Raw genomic sequence first — 24,578 nt, forward strand, 5'->3', positions numbered from 1 at the left:
AATGCGTGGCTTTAAAGTATTTCATCGAGCATGCATATTGTAAAGAGCCATAATAAGGCATACGAATACCGAAGAATTTAATATAGATATTGTATAAGGGCAGAGTAGAGAGAGAGAGAGAGAGAGAGAGAGAGAGAGAGAGAGAGAGAGAGAGAGAGAGAGAGAGAGAAAGGGGGGTGGGCGGGGGAGGAATACAAATACTCCCATTTTGACGCAAGTGACTTCAAGAGGGTATATAAGAGTTGGTGGATCCATGAGGCAACAGACCGCCTCGTGCCCGGGCAGCCAGTCAGCGCCAGCCATCCTTCACGGAGAGTGGCAGAGTGAGTTTGTCGTCCTCTTGCTTTGCTCGCGGTGACTTGGGACAGTGACAGAGATCGCGTCAAGTGTGACTCACGTGTTCTCCCCTTGCCTCCTCAAATGTCGTGACGCATGCGGTCGATATATACAAAACAAACACTAAGGAACAAAAAACGGTAGCAGACCTAGCAGACCGTACGAAGCTGCTTGTGATAAACTAATACATTATCTTATCTGAAGTGTGAAATGTTGGACACCAAAGGCAACAGATGGATTGAGGATAAAGTCACTAACCTTAGGGAGAGAGAGAGAGAGAGAGAGAGAGAGAGAGAGAGAGAGAGAGAGAGAGAGAGAGAGAGAGAGAGAGAGAGAGAGACCACAACAGACCTTGCGGTCCTCACGAAGTAACCTAACACCTTCCGGTTCTGAAGTGATAGTAGAAAAAAAGGATAGCAAAGCAGAAGGCTCTCTCCCCACCCTCCACTTCATCTGGCATAAGCCGTACAGTAATCATAAATAAATAGCTTACGGGGTTGAAGAAGTAAACATCAGAAGGAAATTTTATAGGAAAGAATGAAAGTTAAAGGAGTATCAACAATTTTGCAACCGTTTCCTCGCGTGTAATTTGAAAAGTCTATCGTGAAATATTTACTACAGTCTGTTATCAATGCCTTTGTTGATTTTAAACACTTGTATTAAGTCACCTCTTAGTCTTCTTTGAGTTGAAGGAAATGCGTTTAATTCTCAAAGTCGCTCTTGGTACGATTTGTTACGTTTAGGCTTGGTATAATTTTATTTTTTTTTTTCCAACGCTGAACTCGTTATAATTTATCTATGTTCCTCTGGTACCAGGGGCAGAGGGAGGATCGTATCTTTAGATTCATATTCAGATAATCTACCGGGAAAACCAATTTCTTTATTACTTATTAATATTGTTGGCCAGGTTTTAGGCTGCTCGATATTGTTACTTCTAAATCAGTTTCACTTTCAACACTTTTAAGTTTGGCATCATTCATCATACATTTTGCGTTGCCTACACTGATCTGCATTTCTCTTTTTCATAATATTTATCTAATAATGGAGATATGTTCCTTACTTAAAGAAGATGCATTGTACATATACTAAATATCCTTTTGTGTTTTTAGGAATGATGCTTAGATAATAACCATATTTCACTTTAAAAAAAAATAGAAAGTAAAGAAAGAAAAATATAGATAAAGAAAGTTTTATCAATTAATAAAGTGTAGTTTTTAATGTTATAACTTTGTTTACAAGTTAATCGAATTTAATTGTTCTTATACGCACGAGGTGTGTCCTGTCAGTAAGGACATTATTAGATACTTTTATTTATTTATTTATTTATTTATTTTGCTTTATTTTATTTATTTATTTATTTATTTATTTTATTTTTATTTATTTATTTTTATTTATTTATTTTTTTTTTTATTTTTTTGAGAGAGAGAGAGAGAGAGAGAATTGTTGGTATAGTACGGATTGCATTCTCATATCTCTGCGTCATATCTTGACTAATTTCAAAAGGCTGCAATGGAAGTTAATGAGGTTTCCAAGGATGTTTTCATGATTGTTCCCACGCTTTAACAAGGATTCTGCATCGACAGTGAGAGAAGGACATAAGAATCTGATTAGTCATTGCAGTGACCTTTGGAAATACTATTTATGGGAAGCTAAGGCGTATCGGATATATAACAGAAATCGATTCGGTATCTTAGTAAGCCACTCTCTTCACTCGGCCACCATTGCCACAGCATGAATAGTGAAGTATTGATCGCCACACTAACCTTAAGTGTGATCCACACCTGTGCACCTTAGTCTGTTCCTCGAGGCGTCTGTGGTGTGACCTGAAGGGAGTGTTATGATGACCCTTGATGCTGGCTAGAATGGAGCGCTTTGACTCATCGTTTAGCATTATTATTATTATTATTATTATGATGATGATGATGATGATGAAGATGATTATGTTGTATAAATTAAACAAATGAGTGGATTATATCGTGGTGGTGTTTGCTCATCACCACGATCCACTCGATAGTGATTATGGTGATGTTGCGCAGTACGTGAGCATCATCGATATCCCGCCATGAATAGTGAACATGAACCAGAGCCCACGACTTGAGCGTGGGTCTTGAGAAATGAGATGAGACGTGCAAGTAATAAAAGCGCCATTTATTCCTGAAGCCACAAACTTATTTCCAAACTGTAGTTACTGATTTGAAAAGAAAATATCACACGTGCCGAAACTGGTGTAGATATAAAATTTAAGTTAATGACGTTAATTATTGTTTATCGCGTACTTGGGCGGTAATGACTGGATACATCTTTACTTATTTATATTTCCTCTTTTCAGGTTGTGCTGCAGTTCCTCTTGTGCCGTGACTTCCTCCCAAACACTCGAGGTGGGGTGGTGGAGTTCGGCCCCCCACCTTGACTCTTATCACTGCACCTGGCGGCCCGGGACATGAAGACTGAGTACCGCCGTCACCTCTACCGCCCCCTGGATCAGACGCATCTTTGTTATCTTTTGAAATATACGTTAATTTTTGTCATGAATCACGTTTAGCTCCGCCGCTGCCGAGCATCCTGCCTCATAAGATTCATGCGCATGCCCCCGTACCTGGTTGCCATCCAGTCGAGCTTGATCTAAATTTGTAATTTTTATTTCTAATCGCCCCAGGTGTTGTAAAGGTGTTATCGAGGTACAATCTTCTCGCCATATCGTCTTTGGTGCTATCTCAGCTTGTCAGTCTCACCAGCAGCTCTCAAGTTGTCCTACGTTCTGTGATATGAAAAATAGTGAGATTAGTGTGACTTGCGTCCCGTCCGTGCCCACTCCTGCCGTTAGTCTACTCAAGATTGCTGATATCTGCCTCTCCGCTAAGTAGCGACCCTCCCGGAACGTGCCTCCTTCTCCCGAAAACTGAGTAACGAAGGAATCACGGAAAAGGGACGTAAAAGAGGTACAGGTAATCAAAGGACACAAGATCAAAGGACACAAGTACAAAGAATCACAGTGTTGCTTTCTGCCTTGACTCGCTGTTTCTAGGATGTATCCCAACGTCTCGGTGCGCCTCAGCTAGCTCTAGTACTCTGCTCGACGCGTTCCTCTTACTGGCCGAGTCCACACACTCAAACGCACACTCGGCCATCACACGTGCTTCCAAGATGGATATCTACATTAGATAGCAAGACATACTGCATCCCTTTGATCCCTCGTACGCGTCAAGCTGTCCAGTTGTCAGATCTTAATTCTGAGAGCTGCAGTCCCGTGTTGGCATCACTTCCATGCATCGAAGAGTCTAGACGGGACCGCCGCTGGCCTGGTGCCGAACTGAGTGCCGAGGCCGTCAGTGGCGCCGCGACGAGCACCACGCCGTCAGGACCTGGACTTCCTCTGCCTTACCTCCTGATCCTTCGCCATGACGGTCACCTACACCAGCAATGTGGCCACCTGCAGCGGCTTTGGCTGCTTCTGGAAGCTTCTTTTCAGGTGAGTGCAAGTGTAATGCATTTGTGGAAGTAAAACAAGGATAACTACATATTTCATTATTATTATTATTATTATTATTATTATTATTATTATTATTATTATTATTATTATTTATTTTATTATTATTATTATTATTATTATTATTATTATTATTATTATTATTATTATTATTATTATTATATTTATTATTTATTATTATTATTATTATTATTATTATTATTGGTATCATTATTATTATTTATTATTATTATTATTATTATTATTATTATTATTATTATTATTATTATTATTATTATTGTTATCATCAGTTTATTAAAAATACGTACAACTGTAAGCTTGCAAAACACATTTTAAGATAATGAATATGGGAAGTGGAAGATTTGATACACAAGAAAACAGTAAGTGATGGCTGTTCCAACCATTCCTAGAGTTCCTTGATATAAAGTTGAATGAGGTCTGCGCAACTGACAGCCTCGGTGGAGGGAAACTTGCTGGCCCATACTTGGCTTGATGGAGGTGTGGTGTTGGTGGAGGCCTTGCCATGTGGTTCTCATTGGCTTGCACCCTCCCCCCTACCCCCGCCAAGCCAACGAGTACCACATGACGAGGCCATGGGTGATGGCAGATAACACATGGTGACGGAGACAAAATTGGAATATCTACGATCTTTGAAGGAGCCGCATGTGTGTGGTACGCTGGTGCGAGAGAAGTTACCTAAGGCGCGGCATGTGTGTGTGTGTGTGTGTGTGTGTGTGTGTGTGTGTGTGTGTGTGTGTGTTCCTTCAACCCTCGAGGCACATAATTATGACGCTGCCCTTTCCGCGGTCGTGGCCGCGGGTCGTAACGTATACAGCCACAACCCACGCCCACGAACCCCAGACATGACCCTTCGTTGAAGGAAGCTCGTGCCAGCCCGCCACGCCAGGCCACCATTACTTTGTTGCAGCAAGATGAGCTCCACCAGATCACTATCTCGGCACCGTGAACAACCTGCTGCCATATTGTTCATGTGGATTCCCTTGCATTAATACTTGACCAATCATTCTATTACGAGCAACGAGTGGCGAGACACTGCGTCGCCACAAAGGACACACACACACACACACACACACACACGAGTGGGGGCGGGCTCAGCGCCAACCACCTAGCCAACCATCAGAAATACAAAATGACAAACACGGAGTAGCTAAGACACAAGAGTAGCCAGCGGGAGGCGGTCGTCGGCTTGAGCTCGGGAGTATATTTACAGCGTAGCAGTTGCCTCGGAGGCGCGCCAGGGATCAGCGAGTGGGCTATTTTTATATTTTGATTGCAAGTTCTTGAATGCTTGCAGCACTTGAATTCGGTACTTACAACTCTATTCAGTATTCATGTAAAATTTAAAGGGAATACTATTTACTTTAGTAGTTTATAATCGCGCTATTATTCTCAGTTTATTCTTCTGTGTCGCAGTTTCGCACAAAATCACTTGTCCACGTGGCTTGATAAAGGACGACACAATGAACATTCCAGCTGCAATAAACCGCACCCCTAATACCGGGAACTGGAGGCGGCGCGGCGCGGTAGGCCAGCATTGCTTACATAAACGTTTTTGTGTCAGTATCTTGCAATCTTTCATCGGAACACTCTCCCTGGTGCTACCATCTGTTGAATGGTGTATACTGAGTGTAAAGCCCCTCATCACACACACACACACACATAGAGAGAGAGAGAGAGAGAGAGAGAGAGAGAGAGAGAGAGAGAGAGAGAGAGAGAGAGAGAGAGCATAATGCCTATCGTAACGTTGCATTCTAATAACTGTATGTCATTGGCAGATGGAAAGGAAGCATCTACAAACTGGTGTGGCCGGAGCTGCTCGCTTACAGTTGCCTGTATTACGCCTGTAACCTGGCATACAGGTTCGCACTGAGTGAGGAACAGAAAAGGTGAGTGAAAATATTATCCCCCCATAAGCGTACCCAGTGTACCGTAATGGTTAGCTCATTTAACTCATGGAATGTCTCGGGACGAATCGATGAACATTCTCCTCATAATTCTACCTCCGTTACCAAGAAATCCTTAGATATTGGGGACGAACAAAATGGTGAGTGAAAACATTCCATCCTAAGAATATCCAATATAGCGTGTACCTGTGAGGCATCGAGACGAACTAGATGGATTCTCCTCTTACTTCACCTGCCTCCGTAAAGTAGCAGTCCTTAGATATCGAATAGAAGTAAGGCGTTGTGTTCTGCGTTCTACGACCTGCCCTTTACGTCTCCTTTATGTCCTGCCAGAGCACAGCGTGGAGAGGGTTGGCTCATTGTTTCTGCTTACACAAGGCACCCAAAAGATGTGCGAAGCCTGAGAATCTTGAGTACTACTTCTTAATGTATGAGTGACGTCATCCTCGGCTTGTAAAGGTCTAAAGATTACCAGATGAGGAGAACGTAAAGGACACGTGTATAAAAGATTTGCTCATGAATTTATCATTCTCTCTCTCTCTCTCTCTCTCTCTCTCTCTCTCTCTCTCTCTCTCTCTCTCTCTCTCTCTCTCTCTCTCTCTCTCTCTCTCTCTCTTCTGAGAACGTAGAACGTTCTTTGTTGACGCATCACCGGTGGACATCAAAAGCCAGAAATTCCTTTTGTTGCTGGCCTGAAGTGACATAAGCAGTGAGTTTTTAGTATTAAAATCTAAGCTTTGTAGTTTGAAGCGAGGGTCTCGGTACTGGAACGCTGATTGCTCACCTGAAGACTGACCACATGATGTAATTTACCAGTACAGGAATTAGCGAGACGTGTACTGTGGGCTAAGTCTGTGCTCTGTAAGTTTTAAGAAGATGGGATGAAGGAGCAATAGTTAAGAAGCACACCTGTATAGCCTAACCATCCCAGCTTCAGTGTTCATTTACGTGACGCCACATCTTATCATCTCATTAAAGTCCACCTATCGTGTGAATCTTTATTTATGAAGTGGGTAGAATGAAAACGCAGCACTCCCGACGCACTGACCTTCGAGTTCCATAGGGCAATGGGTGCATAGTATCAGTGTCTCCTCTACGTGACACGACACACTGAAAACCTGCCATTCGTTAAGGTATTTCCCACAGTCAGTAACCGGTTCGTGGCCGTAAGGAAACTGACCAGAGCTGGTTTTAACCGGTGGAGTGCAGCATTCGTGACGTCAGTTTCCGCAGCGAGTGGAGCTGAGACGGAGGGAAGGACCGCCCGAGGGGAAGGTCATGCAATTAACATTCATACCCATGGGTAAGTCTGTTTGAGTTGAAAGCAAGGAGGAAAAGCCTTAAAAACTCATTAGTCTCATAGTATAAGACGTGTTTTATGTTTTATCTCCATCCCAGGAGACGAGAGGGTCACGTGCGGCGAGGAAAGGTCAGTGTAGGCAGTGGGGCACCACAGGGAGACCTCAAGGCCGTGAGATCGATGACGCGTGATCTTCAACACCCTCATCACTGACTCGCTCACACAGATATTGATCATAAGGATCGTGTGGGGAGGTGGAGGGAGGGCTTCCAGATAGCAATTTCCTGGCCAGCTTCTTTCGTGTCTTTCCCGTACGCTGCGGCAGCCAATTTTCTTTTGACCCACGCTCCTTCCAAACCCTTTCTTCTCAGGTCCCCACACGTGGCTCACTAAGACTATCGATCCAGAATGGGAACTGGCTGTCGCTGGTTCGTGCTGCCTCCCTGTCATGGGTTCGTCTGCGTTATTATGTGTATGAAATGATTGCGTCATCTATCTTGTTCTTCATCTTCCTCTGAATAAAAAAAAATGAAAAACATGCAGGATTTTTTTATTTTTTATTCATTGTTTTGGAGTAATTGGTTGTTTGCTGATTGGTTCATGGTAAAAAATATAAATAATATAAACAAATTTATTACCATTTAGTTACGCAAACGATTCGCTGATGGTGTTTACTAAATATACACATAAACCTTCACATATTACTGGCGCGTGGTGGTAAAATGTCATTATCATTATTGTTGTCATTTTTGTTGTTATTGTTGTTGCTACAGTAGAAACATTTCCCCCAACAGACTCTTTGAGAAGGTGTCCGTGTACTGCCAATACTTCAGCGACCTCATCCCGCTGTCCTTCGTGCTTGGCTTCTACGTGTCCATCGTGGTGCAGAGGTGGTGGGAGCAGTACATGTCCCTCCCCTGGCCCGACTCCCTGGCGCTCTTCGTCTCCACCTCCATCCACGGCCTTGTAGGTGCTCGCCCTCACACTCTTATCTCGAGTTATTTGTCGCGTTTATCAGTTATCTCTTCGCATTCTTGTGTCGTTGTGTGCTATTTCCATTGCGTATATTTTATCATGTATTGTGATTCTCAGAGGGCGCCATGAGCTCTCTCTCTCTCTCTCTCTCTCTCTCTCTCTCTCTCTCTCTCTCTCTCTCTCTCTCTCTCTCTCTCTCTCTCTCTCTCTCTCCTCTCTCTCTCTCTCTCCTCTCTCTCTTTCCTCTCCCTCCCTCTCCCTCTGTGTAAGAAAAATTCTATAAATAAATTCTCTCTCTCTCTCTCTCTCTCTCTCTCTCTCTCTCTCTCTCTCTCTCTCTCTCTCTCTCTCTCTCTCTCTCTCTCTCTCTCTCTCTCTCTCTGTGTGAAAGAAAAATTCTATAAATAAATTCTCTCTCTCTCTCTCTCTCTCTCTCTCTCTCTCTCTCTCTCTCTCTCTCTCTCTCTCTCTCTCTCTCTCTCTCTCTCTCTCTCTCTCTCTCTCTCTCTCTCTCTCTCAGTTTATGCCTGTTTGGGTTCGTTATCTTCACGTTGCGGCTGACTGGCACTGCATCCATTAAATAACGTTTTGGCTCCCTTGCTTAGGAGGAACAGAAGCCTCGACCAAGTGGCGTGCCTGTGTCTGGTCTGCTCGTGGCTTTTTATTATCATCTTTTTTTTCTGCTTACTGTCTCGGTTAATTCAATAGTGGCAACGTTAGTCCATTTCGCTTAGTCAATTTCATAATACTTTATCAGTGTTCTTAAAAGCACACACACACACACACACACACACACACACACACACACACACACACACACACACACACACACACACACACACACACACACACACACACACACACACACACACACACACACACACACACACACACACACACACACACACACACAGTATTTGATATTCACTGCACCAAAAAGATGATAATAATAGTAAAAAATAAACATACAGATAGATAAATAAAGGAAATGAATACAGCAGATCTTCAGGTTCAGAAGGCAAGTGGTAATAGTTATAAATTACAACTGTACCTAAATTATCTGGCACTCATGTTCCCAGTTATTTATTACCTGCATCTGGACTTACGAGCGTGTAAAACAGACTGCTACACTGAACTAAGAAAGCATCAGCAGTATAGTGAAATTACATGAACCTCATTATCGAGACTTCTTTTTTTTTTACGCGATGCCACATTCTGATTATGTACTTTACAAAGGACACTGTTATTTTAGTGTTTCTGTATGTATGTCTGTATGTTCATGCCAGAATGGGAGGTAACTTTTCCAGAAAATACTCAGTTTTTTACTTGTCTTAGGGAAGTGTTTGCTCCTGTTTCAGAAGTCGAGTGGTAGTGACTTGTGTCCATCCATAGACACCACATTATCTTGCTTGAGTAATGGCTGTTGTAAGTTCTTCATTCACCTCCCCTAATCTCTCATGTGATCCTTAAATCTGCCCATTTTTTGACACCGGAACCTCACGTGGAAATTATTATTGGAAGAAAAGTTTATTTATTTATTTTTTTATGTAAGAGGGGCACTGAGCAAGGGTAACAAAAAGAGCAAAAAATAAAGGCACACTGAGGTGTCAGTCCCAAAAGAAAGGTTAAAAGTGTCATCCAAATTTGGAGGATAAGTGCCTTGAAGCCTCCTTCTTGAAAGAATCCAAGTCATAGGAAGGAGGAAATACAAAAGTAGTCACCTAGATCCAGAGTTTACTAGAAAAAGGAATGAATAATTGATAATACTGGCTAACTTTTGCATTAGAGAGATGTACAGAATAGCGTTGAGAGAAAAAAAATTGTGACAGGATGTTATTGTTGTTACAGGATGAGCGATCACGTTTGATGCGCCGCACAGTGATGCGCTACGTGAACCTGACAGAGATCATCACCTTCATCATGATCAGCCCAGGCGTCAAGAAGCGGTTCCCAAACCCTTGAGCACCTGGTAGAAGCAGGTCATACTTCAGTGATGAAATGGATGAGTGCAGCCTTGTAATATTTGTAAAATGTTTACAAGTTAACATATGTACATTGCTCTCTCTCTCTCTCTCTCTCTCTCTCTCTCTCTCTCTCTCTCTCTCTCTCTCTCTCTCTCTCTCTCATATGTTTGCTCATTAAAAACCCTTTCAGGTATCCTGACATCAAATGAGCAGAAGATATTTGATGACCTGAATGCCAAGACTTCGCACTCCAAGTACTGGATGCCTCTGGTGTGGGCTGGCAGCATCATTGCACGGGCCAGGAAAGAAGGCAGGATACGAGATGACTTTGCTGTCAAAACTATGTTAGATGAAATCAACAGATTTCGTGGATTGTGTGGAGGTTTGCTAAGTTATGATTGGATTAGCATACCTCTTGTATATACTCAGGTAAAGATACTAAATGTCTGAATTATCTTTCAGAGGCGGAGATTGAATAGATGTTAGAGATTCATGCACTTTTATTTCAAGCTTTTATTCTATCATTGCTAATGCAATGTTGTGTAAATGAGAGATGCATTTTCTGTTTAAGGAATGGAAAAGATCTGCCAAGAAAGAAAACTGAGAATCTGGCATATCATGGAAACAGTCTTAAACTGATAACTGGTGGAATCCTTCAAAAAAGGAAGCATCTCATTTTCAGGAGAAATAGACAAAAAGTGTACCATTTTTTCACACTATCTAAATAATTTCCTAGACTTGACTATTTTTCATTAATTCATCCATAAACACATTTGATTAGTTATAGAAAAATAGGTATTTGGTAGTGAGTTTGTTCACATGGACTTTATATTAACTCTTAAACAGTGTTTCTTTTAACTTTCAAGGTTGTGACTCTGGCAGTGTACTCCTTCTTCATTGCTGCAATTATGGGACGGCAGTTTCTGGATCCAGCTCAGAAGATCCCAAACCATGAAGTGGATTTTTATGTTCCTATATTTACACTCCTGCAATTTTTTTTCTACATGGGTTGGTTGAAAGTGGCTGAGTCTCTTGTGAATCCCTTTGGTGAAGATGATGATGACTTCGAGATCAACTGGCTGGTAGATAGAAACTTACAGGTCAGTGTTATGATATTTTCCTATTGATAGCTGCAAAGTTAGACAATCTTTCAATCTTTTAAGTTTGTTCCTGATCTCATTAATTTTGATGTTTGGTTAAGAGTAAGATAAGATAATTTCAGTTCAAACAAAAGAATGCAAAGGCAAAAGAAAATTCAATAAGTTAGTGATAGCTTGGAAGAGAGTATGATGTAGTGAACAATATTTGAATAGGTCTGTTATCAGATTGTACTTAAGTATGTCTCTTGTTGGGACAACACAAAGTCTTGTGGAGTTTATGGATGCCAGTAAGTTATTATAGCAAAGATTTTATGCACAAAGTACTTCTTTATTTATCTATAAGAAATTTAGAGGATAATTCCATTTCCAGGTTTCTTATCTTATAGTAGATGAGATGCACAGTGAACATCCAGAGCTCATCCAAGACATGTACTGGGACGAGGTGTTTCCCCAAGAATTGCCGTACACCATTGCAGCTGAACAGTTCAGACGTGAACCACCTCAAGGTTCTACAGCAAATATTGAAGTGTCAGAGCAGGGCCAAGAGTTTCTACCCATGGTTGAGGAAGAAGATGATGAAGGAATTCAAGATTCTCTGTCTGGAATCAATGTTGTAAGTGTAAATACCAGCATGAATTTGACAGATCATGTATGTGCATACCTACGTACATGGCATGTATGTATATGTAATAAAAAATGAAAGGAGGATAATGATACATGTACTACCACCCACCATATCAGTTGAGCATCTTAGATTGCAATCAGTCACAGTTCATTATTTTCACTGTTGAGGTAAAATAATCCTCAAAACTCAAGTTTCTTAACTAGTAACAAAGAATATACATTGTACCACTTCAACAATTATAATGTAGTCAGGAATGATAAATTTTCAATGTCGTATAGACCAAGTGCCTGAGTTCCTGCCAAAAAAAAAAAAAAAAATGAGTGAAGTTTGGGGCAGATTTTATTATGCTACATTTGTAGTAAGGCTGACATGAGAGTTGTCATGTTACCAAATTTTTTACCTTTTATGTTTTGTTCAGTAGAAATGGCATGTGAGTTCTTGTTTTTAAAGTTACTTTTGCATATGGAGGATTGAAATTTTTTGTCATTATATTCCCTGGTTATGAATCACTGTATAATACTTTGATCTGTATTTTTTAGGATATGGAGAAAGGAGGCTCAAAAGCTATTGATATTATGAAAAAGCCAAGGAGTGCAAGATCATCCATATCAGGGATGGCATCGTCCCAACCCCTGTCATCCCGCAAGCCTTCAATGTTATCAATGTTATTTAACAGACTAACGTCTAACAGCCAAGAAAATGTTCGACGCCATGGTCTCAAACCTAATAGTGAGTTGGATAAGTTAAGCTTAAGTCTCTTAGTTACTACACAGGAACCTAGCAGTATCATTACGCTTGTTCTGTGTCTGTAACCTGCTATATTAATTACATGTTTTTGTACTATCTTCTCAGTGAATACTGTAAATTATTTATTTTCTTCTTAGTTGTGATGTTGCACATTAATATTTTTCATTACTTTAACTGGAAGTGGACACACAGTGATGAGGTAGTGAGATAAGTAGTTGAATATTTACCTACTACATGAAATCTTCATATCTTATAAGACATATTACAACCTCACATCCCAAACAGTGTCATACTACAAGTATTTGTTGATAATGATGGTAGGAGATTTTTTTTGGTGCAGGATGGTAATCCTTACAATGATGATTATGCAATAAGTGAATTAAATATTCATATCTACTAGTAGCTCTGACATTTTTCTGACTTATATTGGAAGATGATGGAGGGGTGTTTTATGATTCAAGCAAGACTTTTCTTGGTAGTCACATCTTGAGACCACTTCATTTCAGTGAGCAGCACATCAGTTCGTCACGGAAGACGGCCACGCAGCCTCAAGAGATCCGGATCCCGAGTGTCATCGGCATCTCAGGTTGTTCAGCAAAGTTAATTTTCTTTTGAATATCAGACATTCAAACTTAACTTGAGCATATGATTATTCCATATAAAACAATTTGTACATATGTCACATGATTGCTCATCTGCATCAGACATCAGAGATGTTTGTAGTGGGAATTAGATTTGTTGTTTCATTCACACTGTCATTTTCTCAACTTAAGGATTCATACCTTTCCTTATTATATTTTATTAAAACTATCTTCTCATTTAAAAGTACTGCATCAGATGTTACATTTGCACCTTAATTCTGTCTTGTGCCTCCTGTACTCCAAATACTTAACTAATCTTCACTCATGAATTCTCTTACAAAGTTCCACCCATATCTCTCATGATTTATCAGTTATATTTCACTGTCATCCTTCCTTTTCCAATATTATTTAATTTTTGTATGCTAAACAGAAAACTGCATCAGTTGATTCTTCAGAATTAAACAGTTAGTCTTTTTTCTGTTTTCTTTTCAAAACAACATAGTTTCAAGTAAGTCCTTTCTTTTTTTACTTCTTGGTGCAAAGTAATCCTTATACTACATGATGGCTGATTATTTGAGTTGTTATTTGGAGGCGTGGATGATTTACTCCACTTCTAGGTACATAGGCATGAATTTTTTGTGATTCCTGTAGAAGCTCAGGCTGCCTTTTAGTGTTCCCTGATGTATGTATTCACAGTGAAATACAAAGATGACTGTGGCATAAGAGAGAATCTTTTGCCACTTATGATAATAGAAAAATGGTTGGCTTCTAGTGGGGCTTGTATTCATAACCTCAAGTTCACTACCTTGTTGTTGTTGCTCTTCATCTTCTTTTTCATCATCATCATGGAGTTATATTCTCTCCAGCATGGCTTTGGTTTCATCATAGAATTCTCTTGCAGGACAGTGCCATATTCCGCATGTCAGGACTGTCACTCAACACGCATGGCGGGGAAGACATCACTAGTCCGCGCTCAAAGACGAGACACAATTCTTGTGGTGATGATGACGAGCATATTGTTATCAAGATCAAGCGAAGAGATAATGATGGTAAGATTGTGTACTTCTCAACACTTTTGTCATCTTCTCTTATATCTAATGTAGCATCCTTGCTTTGCTTCTCTCTGATGCCATCTTGTTTATGTTAAAAATGTTTACATGACATCTTAGTGTATGTAAACCAAACTGGTATTCCCATTGAAAAGAGGTACATTATATTTCACTGCAGGAATAAAAATAAAGGGGAGAGGACCTCCAGTCTTCTCACTCTGTCCTTTTTAATTGTTGTTTTACAGTGCCATTGAATGAAAAGTCAGTCCATTATACTACAAGGAGTATTCCTAACCTAAGCCATGAATTAACACATCCTTTGCTGTACTACTGCCACCATGTGCTTTTAGATATAACAAGTTGCTCTCTGTGTTTCAGGGCATGTTATAACGTCACACACATCTGATGACTTCGACAATACAAGTGATTCTGGGAAAGCACTACTAATTGGAAAACAGAAAAAAACAGGTGCATCTTCCATATTTAGAGAAGTAAGTTTTATGGTCTTTGCCAGTAGAATATTAAGCAAAAGACTTAATTCCTTTTAACACTATTAAATAAAATGCTGTAAATTAATTGCATCAAGTTATGTTATTTAACTAGTTTTTCAGTGAATTAGAGATAATATTCATATTATTTTAAAGTTGATATATGTAACAGTCAAAGATTATTTTTGTATTAAAACAAAATCATATAAATCTGGATTTTCTCTGGAACAAACAGATCTTTTCTGTACTCATCCCTTCTGTCACAGAGTGGATAGAAACTGGAGTGTAAGGAAAGAGCTACAAATTTAATTTTCAGATAAATTCCCCTAGTATGTACATATGTTATTCCTGAGATGTGAGAAGTAACAATATGTAGGGTTGTATTCTCTGCATGTCACAGACAGCTTCAAAGATATCATCAGAAAACTTGGAGCTTTTCTTCTCAGAGCTTTATATTCCAGGAGCACCAGATCCCTTACTTTACTTCAGATCCCTTATTTTGGCATTCACTTGCCATTTTAATTGTGGGTAAAAAGAGGTTGTGAATATTATTAAAATAGTAAAGGATTGCAGAAGTGTGTTAAAGTAATGATAAGAATTGAGTGAAGTGAATGGCAGGGAACACAAATTACGAATGGCTTAAATAATTAATATTCTGCTTATATTAAAGATAGGAGATACATTCATACCTTATATGAATAAACTGACATTCTAAGAATCCTAAGGAATCCTAAGGCATAAGTGTCATAGCAAATAGATAACTAGAGAACAGATTTTGTAGATCTTTGTAAGTTATAATTTTCTTTTATTTATTTCTTTACTTTTATTTCTTTATTTATTTATTTATCTTTATTAATGTTGTTATTATTATTATTATTATTATTATTATTATTATTATTATTATTATTATTATTATTATTATTATTATTATTATTACTACTTTAGATCCATAGTCACTAAAAGATTGAACCAGTATCTCATGAATTTTACCTGCACAGAGAATCATTGTGTATCATCCCATGACAATGTCTGATATGTACAGGGGACAGAAGAAGAGCCTTTCATCAACAGTGAAAAAGCGAAAGGGCTTCCTGACAATAAGAGTCTCGGCAGTAGTGCTTCAATTCGCACATCCATTTTCCACGGTGATGGAACAGAAGTGGATAATAATGAAGAGGAAAGGAGAGGTAATAACAGTGTTGCTTCACACTTAGGGAATTACACACACTGTCAACAATGCAATCATAAACAAACTTTGATTTTGTACATACCAAACTTTTTTTCAAAATTACTGAATTATACAGAAGTATTTTCATATATATAGTACATGGAACCATACTTGTGACACCAGATATTTGATTTATGCAGTCTGGTATAATCTTGATTAATTTATATGAAAGATGATGCTGTGTACATAATCATTTACCTTTTCATTCACTCTGCACTCTGTGGTTTAAGTGGTCCTTGGTAAAAGCTTGAGTAAGAAAACATTAGTAAATTGTTATTTAGACATATATTTAACAAAATAATCACTTGTAGTTTGTTTCTTGTCTTTAATAAATACTTGAAGCTCCAAAAGTCTCACCACTATGATTCAAAGGTAAATATATAAATTAATTAATTGAGGGATAATATTTAATGAGCTTTTCAGCAAACTTTTATCAATGGCTGCAGAATTTTTTTTTCACTCTTATGTACATAGTCTTATGGTATGTACTACTGTTGAGTTGACTAATACAGGCAAGTCTTGTTAACAGAGATCTTGTACATAAAAACACAGAAGACAGTATGAAAATTAAATTAATTAATATTTATTTCTCAAACCCTTTCTTTTTGGTCATCCATGTGATATAATCCTATATACCTTACACAAACTCCAGCTAAAAAAATTCAGACTTAACAGATAAATTTCAGAAATGCATATCCTCCATACTCCAAGACTTGTGTGTATTCCTTCTCTCCCTCACATTACAGTTGATTTAAATGGAAGCATGATTGTCTTATATTAGTTTTATTTTGTTCTTGTTTTTAGAGCTTCTTGCACAAAAACAAGGAAGAAGCATGACTAATATGAACCTTAAAGGATTATCAAAGACCATTAGTATTCCAAGCAGATCCCATCAAGAGCACCCAAGTTCATCATTATCCTTTCATAGACTCAGGTAACGTATTTTTTCCAATAAAGTACTGTAGCATTGACTTTGGTACTGTAAGCTACTCTTGCTGCTGCACATTAGATTAGACTTTTTGCATCACAACTGTTTGATTAGGTTCACATTCCCTTGTGGCCTCCAGATGTCTATGGTGAGTAAGAAATTAGCTGTGTTGGCTGCACATGAGTTAATGGGAGTGGTTCTGAATACACATTAAATGATTTAGTTGATATATGTATTTCATTCTATATATTTTTCTCATATATACCTATGAATTATATTTTTTATTCATAGCCATAATTTTTTTAACAGTAGTGAATCCATAGAAAAGAGAGTATCACAGTCTGAACAACTTTTATCGGAAGACGACACCTTCTTGCCTGACCTACAAAGACAAGATGAAACCAGCACCAGTGAGCCAGTTTCACCTTTGCACAAATCTCCGGTTCTGCAGTCCATGGCATCTAAAAGCTTAGCTGCCTTTGATGCTCATGTTGAAAAAGACAAAAAATCCAGCACCCATCCTACTACCTCACCTTTTGGAGCAGATGAATCCGTGCTGTATAAGCCTTTCAGTGGAGACTTAAGTGTGTGCCTTGAAGAGGCCAGTCCCAAGGCCAGTAGTTCTGAGGGGAAATTTTCATATATGAAACCTGAGTCTGGTTCAGTTTTCCAAAGTAGTCCTGACCAGCAAGTAGCTCCTAAAGACACACTGGAAACAATCATTGAGGGTCCCTTAGAAAGCATAGCTGAAGTAGAAAATGTAGAGGAAAGCTACAAATGTGATACTAGTAAGTTATAATGGTTGTTAATAAGCCACATATCTCAAAATTAGACTTCCAAAATTAAAAATAGATATTGTAAATGTAGGTTTTACAAAGTCACAAAATATAAAGACAAAAGCACAAATTTCCCATTTTCATATATTTTAATTTAAGTAGATATTATTCTAAGATAATAAATTGAAATTATTCATTACTATGTGATAGTAATTACAGCATCAGATATTGGCCTATATTTGTTTGCATAACATTTTTGTATTTTATGTAAATATGTATGGTATTTAGTTTCCAGTAATGAAGTAAAATATAATTTTTTGTACTTTGTAATTGTACTGTTTGGAAACATACATACCATTGTTATGTTGGTTATGATTCCCACCTTAATAAGGCTCAATGAACCTTAAGTTGTACTTTATCTGTCCCCTAAAGATATGGTAAGAACTTGTTTTTCACTTGTCTCATTCTTGAGTTATTATAAAAACATTGTTCAATGTTATTTACTTGTGGGTGTGATATGAGTGTTCACGTGTGCCTTGTTTCAGCCATGCCTGCGGTAGTAGATGTCAGCCTGGCATATAGACAGATATTTCTCATGTATTGGTAACACACAAAATGTGATTTTGCAAAATGTGATTTTGCCCGTTTAGAATATTTTAGATTAATAATTTAAAAATAATTATTTCCTCATTCTTCATTCATCTAAAGAAATGTAAATAATACACAGACTTAGAAACATATTCTTACAATTATCTTAGAAATCAATTATGGTATATTTATCTTTTTATTTTTTTATTGTCATAGAGATCCATACCACATCAATTGAACTATGTTAACTTTTAGTCAGGTTATTCTCAATTTTCTGTCCGGGTTTTGATATATACTTAGTTTTGTTTGAAGCCTTAAATAGAGAGCAATGAAAACACTGTTGAATTAGTATATGCATTTTAGGTGATCAGTGAAGACTTTAGTGCCAGAACCATGTTATGGTATAAACTTATTAACTAAAGTCTTTACTGATTAAAAACATAGGAACATAACTGGGTTCTTCCAAAACTGATATTTGCCTATATACTTCTCAAAGTTATGAAACATAAATTTACATACTTTTATTTGAATTATATATTGTTTCATTGATGTGCATCATGAGTTATAAATCTGATGTATGTATATAGGTAATCAGAGATGTGTGGATGTTCATGATATATCAAATTCAGCTTCCATGGACAAAAAAAAACTTACATAAAAAATTATGGACTAATCCACACTTGAGTCACATGTAGAGCAGGCCATCAAGAGCATTAATTTAATTCCATCCAGATGAGTGGGCATGGCCAGGGTTGGAAGTGTTGTCAATGGGCAATAATTGCCTTGCAAATAAAGAAAAGAAAAGAAAATATGGGAAGTGGGAGGCAAGCCTGCTGTGGGTACACAATGTTGATTTACATGTGGCAGCATGGAAGTGCTTCAAGCCAACAGACATTGCTGTGATTTCACTTAATGAGTCTAGGGCAGTTTGTTGGTTAGCCTGTCAAATAATCCTGTCAACACCCATGCCTGACATACAGGCCCGCTCGTCTAGACAGGCCCAAAAATTTGCCAAGTGGGGAGAAATTCCTAATTGTCTGATGTTTTCTTTTAGAGCAGTGGTTAACCTAAGGGGTGCTGTTTAAAGGGGAAAGGTCTGCATAATATATATATATATATATATATATATATATATATATATATATATATATATATATATATATATATATATATATATATATATATATATATATATATATATATATATATATATATATATATATATATATATATATATATATATATATATATTTATATATATATATATATATATATATATATATATATATATATATATATATATATATATATATATATATATATATATATATATATATATATATATATATACACACAGTGAAACTGAATAGTGACCTGTAAGGAGGAATAAATTCTAGTTCTATAATGAGCTCCATAACATGTTAGGGAAGTGAAATACTAAAATTTTGTCAGTCAGGCCAACTTGTACATGTACTATTTGTTGTTGAGGCACTGGCCTGTAGTAGTGAGGGAATGTGATGGAAGGTGATGGATAATGAGGCAGTCAGCGGGGCAGTGTTGGGGGTGATGCACCACCATCCAGTCAAGCTGTTAGTCTCTCTCTCTCTCTCTCTCTCTCTCTCTCTCTCTCTCTCTCTCTCTCTCTCTCTCTCTCTCTCTCTCTCTCTCTCTCTCTCTCTCTCTCTCTCTCTCTCTCTCTCTCTCTCTCTCTCTCTCTCTCTCTCTCTCTCTCTCTCTCTCTCTCTCTCTCTCTCTCTCTCTCTCTCTCTCTCTCTCTCTCTCTCTCTCTCTCTCTCTCTCTCTCTCTCTCTCTCTCTCTCTCTCTCTCTCTCTCTCTCTCTCTCTCTCTCTCTCTCTCTCTCTCTCTCTCTCTCTCTCTCTCTCTCTCTCTCTCTCTCTCTCTCTCTCTCTCTCTCTCTCTCTCTCTCTCTCTCTCTCTCTCTCTCTCTCTCTCTCTCTCTCTCTCTCTCTCTCTCTCTCTCTCTCTCTCTCTCTCTCTCTCTCTCTCTCTCTCTCTCTCTCTCTCTCTCTCTCTCTCTCTCTCTCTCTCTCTCTCTCTCTCTCTCTCTCTCTCTCTCTCTCTCTCTCTCTCTCTCTCTCTCTCTCTCTCTCTCTCTCTCTCTCTAAGAATACTTATTACTGGCAATTATCATGCACCATGGCAATACATAAATTCACTATAACATCACCATCCAACCATTCATCCTTGTATATGTGTGTGTGTGTGTGTGTGTGTGTATATATATATATATATATATATATATATATATATATATATATATATATATATATATATATATATATATATATATATATATATATATATATATATATATATAGATAGATAGATAGATAGATAGATAGATAGATAATTAAATAGTTACCATCATTCATTCATAAGAAATGACAAAGAATTATGACCTGCAACGCAACGCATGTGCATGTGAGTCGCCAGCCACCACCCTTGCCATGCCAGCCAGGCCATGACGTGTCCTGCCACAGGATGCACACTGCTGGTATGTTATTCTTCACATATTTTTCCTCATGCATATCTAACAGATATCTTTGCCTGTTTATGAAGTAGGACAAAGTTGTGAGGCACTATTATAGCAATCAATGAGTCCATTCACCACCTGGCTGTGTCTCATGACATCATTTCAATGCTCATCTTAAAGCATGCTCTCTCTCTCTCTCTCTCTCTCTCTCTCTCTCTCTCTCTCTCTCTCTCTCTCTCTCTCTCTCTCTCTCTCTCTCTCTCTCTCTCTCTCTCTCTCTCTCTCTCTCTCTCTCTCTCTCTCTCTCTCTCTCTCTCTCTCAAACTGTTCTTCATCCCATCAGCTAACAAGAAGCACAAGTAAATTAAATAGACATTGTACCACTTCTATACCCTCCAACTATCCATTCTCCTTTTTCTCATCTTCCTCCTCCTCCCTTGCAAATTTTTCATTAGTATGATTGAAGCCTGATGATCAGGAGATGTCAGGCAGGGAGAGGAGTGAGAGTGAGGGAGGCTGCAAGTGATGAAGTGAGAAGCCCTTGTGTCTTTTCCTTTTACTTGCCCTCTTTAATTTCTCTTACTGTTTTACTTCAACTCATTTGTTTATTTATTTCTCCCTGTTCCACCTTTCAATTCCACTTTTTGCATTTTCCTTTTTTTCTCTCTCTCCATTCTTCCACTTTTCCTCTACCTACTGTCCCCTTCTTTTCTCCATCCACCATTGTTTCCATTATTTAACCCCTTAATCCATCCACTGCTTCCACCTCCTTCATCCTAGCCTCCACCTTCCTCCCCCTTCACTTCTGATATACTTTCTTTTCTCATCCATTCCCTCCCCTTATACATTTCTCTCAACCCTCTACCTCTCTTCTTTAATCCTTACACCCCCCGCCATATCCATCTCTTTCATCTTTTCCTTTGCATATCCTAACCTCCACCTTCCTCCTCTTCACATCTGCTATCCCTCCATTTCTCCTGCATTCCCTCCAGCCTCTTACATTTCTCTCAAAACTCTACCGTTCCCTCCATTTGCCTTGTCCTCTACGGCAGACAACCACGACACCTCCCCTCCCTCCCTCTCCCGGTTTCTGTTTTCTTTGATTTTCGCTCGGTCTCTTCAAGGTCTGAGTCAACTTCATTACGTCATTGGATGTGTTAATTTTCGTATATTAGTGAGGGAATGCAGCACGTTTTTATTCCTAATGCATTGCTGGTTATCTTATAGTTTTGTCTTATGGAATTATTACCTTTTACATAATGATGAGGAGGAGGAGGAACAGAATGAGTGCGCAGTGATGTGTTAGATAGAGGGTAACATAAGAGACTCGCTGTCCTTTTCATATTGCTCCTCCTCCCTCTTCCTTTACCTATTACTACTACAACCACTACTGCAAAGACTACCACCACCACCAACAACAACAATAATAACAGCAAAATCCAGCAAACCTATACAAATACACCAAGCACCCTTCAACATCACAACCAGGCGCCCCATGCCGTCCTGTTCCTTGAGCACGTTCTGAGAGAGGCGACACAGCTGCATCTGTTTGGCCACGGGGTAGGTCGAGTTGTTGCACTCCTCACGCTACCTGAGTGGCTCCAACTCCGCCGAACTCTGCATCTGGGCACTGTTGATGTAATGCCGGAAAGCCAAGTTTATTCTCAGCAAAAAATAAATAAATAAATAAATAAATAAATAAATAAACAATAAATATTTAGATATGAAGTACATGAAATTGATATTGACTGCAAGGTCAATCGACAAGGCTCCTGTTGACAGAGTCTGGGATTGGGGGTTGAACTTTACTAGCGTCCTCAAAATGGTCTCCATCGGCCTCGGAGGTCAATTTCAACCTCATGGTGGCACTCTTCAGGTCAAGTTACCTATTTGGATCAAGTTTGGGACTGGTAGGTTGTGAAGTCTAGGAGATTGGGAACAAACATACATAATATACATATATATACAAACATTTTCCTTTTATAGGTATAAAGATGCAGTCAAATTAACATTGGACATCTGAGTTCGGTCGAGATTCGCCTTAGATGTACTTCAAAAGTGTAAATATTGTACGTAGGTATTAATGGTGTTCGTTGCGTATTCCGCTGCCAGAGGTGTGCCTTGGCCGGCCTCCCTCCTCGCCGGGTTGAGACTTGAGAGGTACTACAGTTGCCACGCATCCTGTCGCCGCCACCATCTGAGTCTCTACGTAGTTCTACATAGGATGAAGAGGTCAGTCATTATGATTTTGGAAGCAAACGACTTTCATTTAATGAGCGGCCTAAGGACCGATCAACTCATTGATCTGTTTCAGAACGCATCACACTCGCCACCCCTTAGTTTTCTTGTATGTGCTCATGGGAATATAAAACAATGTCAGATACTTACGTAGTTACTACAATGGAATCCAAGACAAATACTGAATTTACCTTTGCATAAGAGTTAAAAACAACCCGAGTCAGGAGTTTATAACGAGCCACGGTCATTTCAGACGAGCGAATCCCCTTTTGAAGCATCATGAAAATCAGACGATGATTCATAGAAACTATATTTACAGTCGAGAGAGAGAGAGGGTATATTCGCATTTATACCGTAAGGAAAACATTATAAAAACGTACATTTCCTACATGATTGCTTTTATTTAACATGATGTGGGAGAAGCCCCCCCCCACCTGTTGTTAACCTTTACTACCAAACAATCTCTCTCTCTCTCTCTCTCTCTCTCTCTCTCTCTCTCTCTCTCTCTCTCTCTCTCTCTCTCTCTCTCTTCTTTCCGTATCCAAGCAAACATTCTTTACAGTGCTCGTAATATTAACAAAGGAAGACCAGAACAGTGAAAGGGTTAACAGGCTAACAGTGCCTCCTCCACCTAGTCATTCTACCGACTGTTGAACTTTCAGACCTGCCTTGCAAGTCATTAAATTCATCTGTGCTTATATCGGTTACTCTCATTCTTTGCACTGTGGTGAACTCTGAACTCATCTTCTTCTGCAATCTCAATCTCTTCTTCCCACGGTTTCAAAAGAGGAGCATCAAGACACCTTAGAAACTAAATTAACAGTAATTCCAGATTTATTTTCCTGTATTTCTCTTGGGAATGGCAATGTGAACTGACTTTTTTAAATGTTTTTATTTATTTATTTTCTACCTCTAGCCGGCTTTCTTTAACACACACACAGACACACACACACACACACATACACACACACATCAAGTTCATGTCATGTGTGTTCTATCCATGGCCGTCAGCTGTTTGTCCTGCTTTCTGTTTGAACACATTTGGGTACTGGTCATTGTGTGAGGTGAGGATTAGGAAGTGAAGAACGAGACAGCGTGAGAATTAATGGGCTTTGTTTTGATTTGATTGAATTTATTACACATAAAAGCGTCAATCCTGAGTAGTAACAGAACAATCCCAGATAAAAAAAAATACATAGTACTATTAAATACATAACATTAGACTTATAGAAAAAGTTGTAAAAGCTAAATCAAACTAAAGGAAGGGGAAAGAGACGAGTTAATGGGTGAAGGATGTCATGCTTCTTTACTCTTTACTACTGATTTTGCAGTTAATTTTTCTACTAGGTGATGACACAATCCTCTCCTCCGCTGTGTTACTTGTTAAGTATTTCTGGTTTCTAACTTTTTTTTATTATGTTAGCCTAAACCAATACACACACACACACACACACACACACACACATCTCAATGAATGAACAAGTCTTCCGCGCACAAAGTCTTTTCAAACCCATCCGGTACTGGCTCTTCGTTGTATTTTAGACATTTTTTTGTACTATCATCTGTAATACATTTTTCATTGGGTAATGTGTTTGGGTGTTGCAGATGCAAGTGTCGCTTGTCTTGGTGAAGATCGTATGCTGGTGACCGTAGGGAATAAACAGTCGAGTGAATCCAGCGACGCTTCGGAGCTTCGAAGCGATGTCACGTTCAACCTTTCTCACATCGAGAGGTAGGAGGAGGGTGGG

At 38.8% G+C, this 24,578-nt stretch overlaps 1 protein-coding gene across 1 annotated transcript; it reads left to right on the forward strand.

Moving 5' to 3' along the window:
- The first annotated feature begins 268 nt into the window (after positions 1-268).
- Positions 269-18,627, forward strand: LOC135106543 (bestrophin-3-like). Its single transcript, XM_064015697.1, is given in 16 exon segments — positions 269-323; positions 2,666-3,805; positions 5,620-5,730; positions 7,843-8,014; positions 9,872-9,976; positions 9,978-10,002; positions 10,178-10,416; positions 10,854-11,087; positions 11,458-11,700; positions 12,252-12,441; positions 12,966-13,045; positions 13,942-14,089; positions 14,468-14,580; positions 15,620-15,764; positions 16,610-16,739; positions 17,043-18,627. Coding segments are annotated over 15 exon segments (2,496 nt in total). The 5' UTR covers positions 269-323; positions 2,666-3,734; the 3' UTR covers positions 17,533-18,627.
- The last annotated feature ends 5,951 nt before the right edge of the window (positions 18,628-24,578 follow it).

Source organism: Scylla paramamosain, chromosome 13 (genome assembly GCF_035594125.1).
Source record: "Scylla paramamosain isolate STU-SP2022 chromosome 13, ASM3559412v1, whole genome shotgun sequence".
Classification (NCBI taxonomy): domain Eukaryota; kingdom Metazoa; phylum Arthropoda; class Malacostraca; order Decapoda; family Portunidae; genus Scylla; species Scylla paramamosain.